We start from the raw sequence: 10,069 nt of genomic DNA, 5'->3' as shown, positions 1-10,069 counted from the left end.
TTGTACACAAATATAGATATGAAGGAGGGCATGCAAGCCATAAAAAATATCTTCCAAAAAAATCCCAGCAAGCACAGACCAGACAAGGAGCTATTGCAACTCCTAGAAATTAATCTGATGAGAAACGACTTTGTTTTCAACCAAGATATCTTTCTGCAGATCAAGGGAACAGCTATGGGTAAGAAATTCGCTCCAGCATACGCAAACATCTTCATGGCAGAGTGGGAAGAATCAGCCCTGAAAGCCTGCACACTGAGACCACTGCATTACTACAGGTTTCTAGACGACATCTGGGGAATATGGCAACATTCCAGAGAAGAATTTGACACATTTCTCAATACTCTACATAATCACAGAGAATCTATAAAAATTAAATCCACACATAGCATCACAACAGTTGATTTTTTGGACACAACCACGTACAAAGGAGAAAAATTCAAAGAAAAAAACACACTGGACGTTAAGGTCTTCTTTAAAGAAACAGACACACATGCTCTACTTTTCAAGACCAGTTTCCACCCCAAGCATACATATGCAGGACTCATAAAGTCACAACTACTGAGATTCCACAGGATTTGCACCAGGTCTGAAGACTTCCACAAAGCAGTCAAAATCTTGTTCACGGCTTTGTCCACCAGGGGGTACTCCAGGACCTTCTGTAGAAACTGCTACAGGACATTTCTGGAAACTAAACCAATCATGGTCACTAGTAATATTCCGCTGATCACCAGGTTTTCACCATCCACCAGGGAGCTAGCCAATAAATGTAAGAAAAACTTCCAGAGAATCACCACAGGGACAAATATTCTACAAAATCATAGTATTCTTCCTGCATACAGGAGAAATAAAAATTTAAAAGATCTCCTCGTGAGGGCCAAATTAGGATCTGCCTCGGTCCCTATAATTAATAAATCAGAGACCTTCCTTAAACACAAACAGTGGATACAGAACCAAAATACACAAGAAATTTTTCAAATTAAGACAAGGGGGAATCTGAAAACCACAAATTGTGTTTATTTAATTTACTGTACAACATGCAAGTTGCAATATGTGGGAGAAACGGGTAACTCAGTCTCCACCAGGTTTACCCAACACAGATACAATATCATTAGTAAGAAAAAGACAGACACACACCTGGTGAAACACTTTATAGCACATGGCTGGGACTCACTCAGGACCACTGTGATAGAATACAACACAGGATGGAATGTGTCACAAAGGAGAAACAAGGAGAGAGTCTGGATCGCCAGATTAGGCACCAGAGCACCGGGGGGCCTCAATGAGGGCTGAGGGTTCCTGGGTTGGGCGGGTTATGTGACAGTGTATCGGCAAACCCATTGCTATACGGCAGTGGGCTAGCCAAAACAATCGATTTCCCTACCCAGCCAGTGCCTTCCTGCCTGACCTGGGTCCTTTTGGTTCCTCATGGGACCCTCCGGTTTTCAGAGCACTAACCATAATCAAGTGGGGGACTTTAATGATTAGTAGTCCCCAGCCCTAAACATAACCAGGAGGGGACATGCTTTTAAGACCTAATCATGGTTTGTATACTAATCTCAACCTGTTGAAATACTAACCTAACACACAACCCTAACCCTAACCATAACCATAACCAGGTGGGGGACTTTAAGGAGCAGTAGTCCCCAGCCCTAACCATAACCAGGAGAGGACATGCTTTTAAGACCTAACCATGGTTTGTATACTAATCTCAACCTGTTGAAATACAAACCTAACACACAACCCTAACCCTAACCCTAACCATAACCAGGTGGGGGACTTTAATGATCAGTTGTTGCCAGCCCTAAACATAACCAGGGGGGAACATGCTTTTAAGACCTAACCATGGTTTGTATACTAATCTCAACCTGTTGAAATACAAACCTAACACACAACCTGGAATCACATGAATGCAATAAAATTGTGGTTTATTGTGAAAAATACTTACCTGGTCATCATGACATGTACTTTCAGTCCTCAACTCATGTCATCATATCATTTACCTGCATGTACAGTGTTCATTCTGTAAAAACAATTGATACTAATGTACAAATTAATATGAATGCAAATGTTGTTCTCTGTTATTACACAGAAGTCTTTATTGTATTTGGCAGACAACTCGTTATTATTAGTTGGAAACCCACATGTTTGTATGTAACAATGTACACTGTAACCACAATAAGCAGTTTGGAGTCGAGTGTAAGTTTTAGGGGGGTCACATGACTAGAGGGACACGCCTGCTCAGGTCTGTTTGACATTTGACCTCTAAGCACTGTTATGCCCCACCCTGTCTTATTACTCAGAGCACGCTGCAGTACGAACGTACTTAGCATAACCCAGTCCATTGTAATTCACTCTTGATTACAATGCTTATTTTCAGCCTGATGAAGGTTAAATATTAACCGAAACGTCGCTTTATTATATATTTTTATTTGTTTATTTGTGTTTAACTTCAACCAACGAGAATAAAAGGTAAAACGCAAGGCTTCTGCAACTTTTTCCTCGTGAAGTTTCCCGTCGGAGGCCATCATGGCTAGCAGAGACACACACAGACGTGAACGAAACACGGACCAATATGGAGATGAACGCAGCAGAGGCCGCAGAACACGCTACCACAGCCCAGAACACCACGGCAGACCTGCCTCCCCACGAAGAGGTAGGGTCCACTCGGACAACCGTAGGCTCAATGAGTATTCCGATGGAAACATTACCGGATACGAGCATAGTGGACAGGGCAGCTGGAGCGGAGCGCGACGCACAGATTCAACCCATAGACACCGCGCTCCGTCACCACGTTACCGCCGGTCGTACGCCTCGGTCACGAGAACTGGGCGCAGACCTGATGAAGGCGGCCCTGTTAGACGGCATGGTTCTCCTCGACGGGCACACGGAAGTGGGTCTCGGTCCAGACGCGACGGACGCGCGGAGCGCACCTGGACACAGCGCGCCACGGACAGAGATGGTCCACCCCCACGGCATATGGAGCCATCCCGACACCGTGACCACTCCAACCACCACCGGACCAGCCCGGTAAGAAGAACAGAGAGAGACTATTACAACCGGAGAGACCATGTTCCCGGCTCGCGCCGCTGGCCGCTGGAGCGAGCTCGCGGAGCGCGCGCTCCTATCGTGAGGAGCGCATTCCAACGCGATACAGGACAAAGACGTGACCCGCCCCGGAGGACCAGGGAGGAAGAGCAGGGTCGTAGAAGTGCTCGAGACCACAGCACCCGTCGACCACGGACCGGGGAGGGCCACAACAACACGCACAGAGCAGGACCACACGACGGCGGACGCAGAACGACGCAGCAACGCTCCCGCAGCCACGAACAACGGGATGACAGCGGACCCAGGTCGGATGACCCGGACTTTGCTTTGAAGTGCCGCATACTGTTCAAGGTGATAAAGACTTTACATCATTTCCTAAATGTCACAAATGAAAAACCACCTTTGACCATAGAACAAATGACAAAACATCTGACCACAGCCATCAAACCGGCAATCCCAAATCCCAACGTTTTAAAGACAATTGAAGGCAACGCCAAGAATTGGGCCAAAAATACTTTAAAAACACTCAAAGAGGATCAGTATGTGTATTATTCATAATCAGACATTCAATCAATTGCAGCAGTGAAAAGAAATAGTGTGTGATTCTCTCTATTCTTATCATGAGTCCACCTTCATCATGTTCTACAGTAATGATGTGCTGTGTACTAATAACACAGTCATATCATTATGAGTGCTTTAACCTCATGTATGCAACCAGCCATCAAGAGGACATGAGAGCAAGTACACACTAAGCACACACACAATTCAGAATGCTGAGTCAGCACAATATGTGCCATAATGTAATGAACACATCCATAAGTTTATTCAGCGCCAAATGAACTTTACGAACAGCACGGCATGCAGCGGCTTTCCCCATGTTCTCCGCATCGCAGACACTGTACTAAAATGTAGCACTCGCAGAACAGCACAAGGCTGTATCCAGTCTGAGACAGTCAGTGCTCGGCTGGGCGTGTGGTGTTCAATGTCTGCTCCAGAAGCTCTGTAAATAAATGATTCCTTGTGGGCAGAATGGATAGCGCTCGTATAGGAAGTCATCATGATGTGATGACGGATCTTGGCGATGTGGAAGAAGTCTCTCCCTATAAAACGCTCATCTAACTAATATCCTCCTTCATCAGTGGATCTCTGAGGAAGGGAGCTGCACATTAATGCAACAGAGGCTTCTTAGTTTGCTCCGCTGGTTTTAAGGATCACCGTGTGTCTCACTTTACATGCATTTCCGGAACTCCCGTATAACCCCCAGTATATGCGCAAGTCCGTATGTGACGGGAGCTGCCATGTTTTCCGGGGGAGTGACCAGCTTATCCAGCTACCTTCACTGAGCCTGCGCTGGAGCAGGTTCAAGCTTTTGGATGCGTTGCCATGGTGATTTTGCCGAACTTGCTTCGTGGAACCGAAAAGCCTGATCTACATCATCTTATCCTGAAAAGTATCCGGCTAACTAAGTTAGACACGTACGTGGAACGGGGCCCAGACGTCATTAATGATGTCACGGGAGTTCACAGATAGGACCCAAACGCAAGACCACAGGAGACAGAAGTGAATGTTAAACAGGTTTTATTTATAGACAGGTGGGTGCAGGTGTGGAGCCCGTGGTCCGACACCCGAGTGGCAGATCGACAGTGTGATGTCCCGTGGCTCGACACTGGAGAGTTGACAGATCGATGGTGTGAGTCCCGTGGCTCGACACTGGAGGGCTGGTGAGTTGACGGCGTGAAGTCCCGTGGCTCGATACTGGAGTCGACAGAGTGTAATCCGTAGACCACAACGAGAGCAGAGCGGCGGAGCGCATCCACAAACACAAGGAGGGCAGAGCCGTGGAGGGTAATCCACAGGGTTTCAGCGGGTTGAAGACGGTACGACCTGACACTCCCAGACTGCAGGACCAGAGTTTATATAGTGGCAGGCTACTCATTAAGGGGCCCTGAGTCTGGTGTGTCAGGCTGCAGGAGGTGATCAGCTTGAGTGTCCTCAGCCGTGCACGATTAAGGGTGCGGCCCTGGGAGGTGTCTGAAGGCAGAGGACAAACAGAGCACATGGCACACCACAACAGACAGGGGAATCCTGGATCCTGACAAATGAATGCTGACAGGTCTCCACCTCACAGAAACACTTGTTGTATTTGAGCATTCATAACTTTTTACATCCTACCAATGGTCTGCCCTCCAAACTAAGCCAATCGTGCCAGAGTCCTGGAGGCCTCCATTCTCTGCTGCTCCAGGCGCTGCTGGGCCTCCCAGTTCGCTCTCTCGTCCTCGAACACGCGTCTCTTCTCCTCCAGCTCTCTGTGCTGCGCCTCCAGGTTCTTCTTCATCTGCTCGTGACGCCGCTGAAGCTCTGCTTCAGAGTCTTTGAGCTTCTGCACTTTTTCCTTGACTTTCATCTCGAACACCTGCTCCATCTCCATCTCCATCTTCTTCATCTTAGTCACATGCTCTCGCCTTTCCTCCTCCATCTGGGCCAGAGGACTCTTGGTGGACAGTTGACCTTTAACCCTGTTGTTGTCCACTCCGTTGTAGGTGACCGCAGCCAGCTTCCTGCTGCGGTAGTTTTCGTAGTGGACGTTGTTCGTCACGTCCTTCAGGTCCTGCATGTGTGTTCTGATGAGCATATCTCTCAGGATGGTGAAGTCACAGTGGTCACTGTTTTCAACTTCTGCAACCCCCCAGGGGTATTGTCTCCCTCTGACTCTTTTGCTGTTCACCTCGATGATGGTGTTGCTTCCTACTACAGCCAGCGGCAACTTGTCCTTTATCTTCTTCACCAGCCGGTTCTCTTCTTCGTCATCGGTCTCTGGGAACTCGTAGATCTTGATTTTATGCTCTTGGATTTCTCGCATGACCTGTTTCTTGAACTGTTGGCATTCCTCTGGGGTGAGGGTGTCTGCTTTGGCGATCAGCGGGATGACATTAACGTTTCGGAGAAATCACTCCTTCTTCAGGCACATGGCTTAATTGACGGTCACGCGAATTTCGTGACCGTTTCATTGTAACTTGTAAAACTGTGTCTAATTGCCGTCTCCCCCAGTGAGGTTGAGTTTAGGGCAACAGTACAGGGACTGGATAAAAAAATGGAGGCTGGGTCGGAGGGCGATAGCCACCTCACTGACAACATTCCACGCAGCGAGTACGGTAAAGGCACGGGCTAAGTTAGGTGAGGGTTTTTGCCTCCCGAACGTCATGACAACGTCCGAGAGAAGTGCACTGTCCATAAACCGACTCTGAGTTGCCAGCAAGGCAACCACCACCCCCCGGTGTCCTGGCCTTAACCAAATTTGTCCGTCCATTCTCCCACCGACGTAACCCCCGATGTTCCACAAGCACACCTGCGTACACACACGCTTAAAAATTTAGACTGTTTTACCTCTTGGAGGCCCAGAGGAGTGCCTAATGAATACAAATTGGTAGACCAAATTGCAGCAGGTTTTGAGAGTGTCGCAAGTATTATTCCATGGATAACTGTGAATAAAAATGTTGATCGTATCAATTATGTGCATTACAATGTTCTTCGTTTGGCTAATCATACTAGGGATGCAATAGAGGGTCTGGCTGAGCAGCTGGCCCCTACTTCTTTGATTACTGTACAAAACAGAATGGCTTTGGACATGTTGCTTGCTGAAAAAGGAGGTGTTTGCTCAATGTTTGGAGACCTGTGTTGCACTGTCATCCCCAACAATACTGCGCCGGACGGTTCAGTCACAAAAGCACTGAATAGTCTGAGGGCACTGTCAAACGAAATGCAGGAAGCATCAGGTGTGAACAATCCATTTGGAGATTGGATGGAAAACATGTTTGGAAAATGGAAGCACCTGATCTTGTCAATAGCAGTGTCAGTGGGTGTGTTCATTGCAATATTGGTCTCATGTGGATGTTGTATAATACCCTGTATTCGTTCTTTGGTTGGCCGTCTTATCACCACTGCCCTCTCCAAGGAACCATTACCACCCCCTCCTTATGGAGCTTACCCAGTATGGGAAGAGCAGAACAGCCTGGTAGGGTCAGGAGAGGCAGAGGAAGACACCAGCGTGTGAACAGGGCAGAAAGGTAAAGAAAGTGACGTCCTTCAGACGTCAAGAGAGGGATTTGTTGATAAAATTAGCTCATATACAGCTTTAATCAGCAATTAGCTCATATACAGCTTAATCAGCAGCTAGTTTATATGCAGCTTTAAGTAGCAACTAGCTTATATACAGTTTAATTAACAGCTAGCTTATATACAGCTTAATCAGCAGCTAGCTTATATATACAGTTTAATTAATCACTAGCATATTTGTAGTTTTAATAACCATTAGCTTATGCAGCTCTATTAACCACTTATACAGTGCTCACAGCATACACAGGGCCTGAGAGAAGCAGGAGGAAGGTTACTGAGGTTAACTGCGTCACAAGGAACAGGCAGCCATCTTTAAATAGATAAGACACTCAGATTCAAGCGAGGGACTACGCCCAGCTGAGCCCGGCTTTCTCCACACACTCTTTCTCTAGGACCTCTCGCATTCAACACCTCACTCACACTGACGGAAACCAACGCCTATTGGGAGGGGCCAAAGGTGAATGGACATTCACGGCTTCCAACCAAGCGTAATACACGTAATAAACGTGCTACGTTTGCATCTTTGACTTTGACTAATGTGTATCAAGGGGCGGACCCCTATATTAAGGTTCATGCTGATGTGTTCAAGCGTGTTCTGATGGTGGAGCTCTGCGAAGTGAATCCATTAGATTGCCCATGCATGTTTAATTGTGTTGGGCTGAATAACTCTGTTGATAAATAAATCTATTGCTTTGATACAACTATACGCCTCTGAGAGCTTTCTGTTTCATTCTTAAACCTGCTCTAAGTGTGAAAGACAGCTACACATTTTTTCACAACACAAGAATGGCCATAACTTCTCAAATATGGATCCCAGAACCCACATATTGTGGACACACATTGTGGACTAGGCCTACAATAGGATCACCTGAATAAAATCCCTCTAGATTATCTAGAAAAGATTTTTGCCTGTATAAAACTCAGACTTCAGCATGGGGTACACGTCCTTAAACTGTACACCCTGTCGTACTCTTGGTGAGATTAGACCAACTTTTACTTCTGAAGATGTCAGAGCCCTGCTTTTTTAATATGTTGTAGACAGGCCCCAATGAGGCACATTCAAGTTGGATGGGACTCCCTAGCACTTAGCATGCCTGCGCGGGAAGAGGGGCAGTTGGCCTATATTTGAATGGGGCATTTTGAACGATAAAATGAATGGAAAGTGATTACCCAAACGGCCCATCCTTCAACTAGTCATAACTTCTCACAACATGGTTGAATTTGATGGGATATTATGAACTGGGTGAACTGGGTGAACTGGGTGAGATGGGTGAACTGGGTGAGATGGGTGAACTGGGTGAACTGGATGAGATGGGTGAACCATGGATTTGTCACCGAACTCGGCCCAAATTCCCATAGAAAGCAATGGGCTAGGACCCTTAAAATTGAACGGTCAGTCGACCTTTGGCCGATGACCATGTGGTATGAAAATCAAGGGGAAATTCCAAACACTTTTCCTATAGTGAATTATGGATTTCTCACGAGCTCGGCCCAAATTCCCATAGAAAGCAATGGGCTAGGACCCTGAAAATTGAACGGTCAGTCGACCTTTGGCCAATGACCATGTGGTATGAAAATCAAGGGGAAATTCCAAACACTTTTCCCATAGTGAATTATGGATTTCTCACCGAACTCGGCCAAAATTCCCATAGAAAGCAATGGGCTAGGACCCTGACAGTTTAACAGTCAGTCGACCTTTGGCGAAAGACCATGTGGTATGAAAATCAATGGGAAATTCCATACACTTTCTGCGATGGTACACTTTCTGCTATGGTAAACTCCGTACACGTAGAAATTACGGCCTTTTGACTCAATTCTGCCTAGACACCTAGAAAACAATGGGCTAGGAGGCTGAAATTTTCACATTAAGTCACCCTCTGCCCCAAGATGAAATGGTCTGAATATCAACGGGAAATTCTGTACAGTTTTCCCATATTGATTCATGGCATTTAGCATTTATTTGGCTTAAATAGACGTTCAGTTAATACCCCTAGAAAGCAATGGGCTAGCACGCTGAAATTTTCACGGTCAGTCGGCCCTTGGCCACAAACCACGTGGTATGAAAATCAATAGGAAGTTCGGTACACTTTTCCCGTAGTAATATATGGCATTTTTCTTCATTTTAAAGTTATTTGGCCTAATTACCCCATAAAACAATGGGCTAGGACCGTGAAATTTTCACAGTCATTCCATCTTTGCCCCATCGTTAAATGGTATGAAACTCAATGGCACATTCCAAACACTTTTCCCATAGTGAACTATGGATATCTCTACCCAGATGACACTTATGTTCCGACATGGCCTTCAACAGTCTTTTCTCTCAAAATGTCCACTTTAATTTAAAGTAGAGATTTGATTCATTTTCTCCTTCAAAGAGGGGCTCGTCACCATTACACACCTATAATCTGGGCCTCGTAGCTGCAAGTTAAGGTCCCCAAAAACAGCCCCAAAGGTCAAAATTGAGGCATATGACCTCATCTTTCGGCCTGTTTTGGCAAGTGAGAAACGGGCCATTAAATCGTAGTGAAAGGTTGGAACTGCCTGATTTTTGCATAAATCAGTCGCCTATGATAAGGTGATGCAGGATCTAAAGCGAGATATCTGTAGAACCTTGGGAAAGCTAACTTCCGGTAGCAGCATGCTAACGACTTGAATCCAATTGAACCTTGAAGAGGGTCCTGTTTTGTCCATCATATGTGAATTTCATCAAAGAAGGCCATTGACAAGTGTTTTAAAATTGATCAATATTAAAAAGTGGTCAAAATCCAGATTTTACCAGTCTTTTCTCAAACGTTTTATACTTTAAAAAGGGGTAGGGTTTTAAATCCTTTTCTGCCTGAAAGAGGGGCTCGTCACCATTACACACCTATAATCTGGGCCTCATAGCTGCAAATTAAGGTCCCCAAAAACA

At 45.9% G+C, this 10,069-nt stretch overlaps 1 protein-coding gene across 1 annotated transcript; it reads right to left on the bottom strand.

Annotated features, from left to right (window-relative positions):
• Positions 1–5,236: 5,236 nt before the first annotated feature.
• Positions 5,237–5,977, bottom strand: LOC306783944 (septin-7-like; the record flags this gene model as incomplete). The annotated part of the gene is made up of 1 exon (XM_079297345.1): positions 5,237–5,977. A coding segment is annotated over one exon (741 nt), but the record flags the coding sequence as incomplete, so codon positions are not given.
• Between the last annotated feature and the right edge of the window lie 4,092 nt (positions 5,978–10,069).

This window comes from Melanostigma gelatinosum (genome assembly GCF_949748355.1).
Source record: "Melanostigma gelatinosum genome assembly, contig: SUPER_10_unloc_2, whole genome shotgun sequence".
Classification (NCBI taxonomy): domain Eukaryota; kingdom Metazoa; phylum Chordata; class Actinopteri; order Perciformes; family Zoarcidae; genus Melanostigma; species Melanostigma gelatinosum.
Note: the sequence above shows the minus strand (reverse complement) of the source record. Positions and strands in the feature narration are given on the sequence as shown.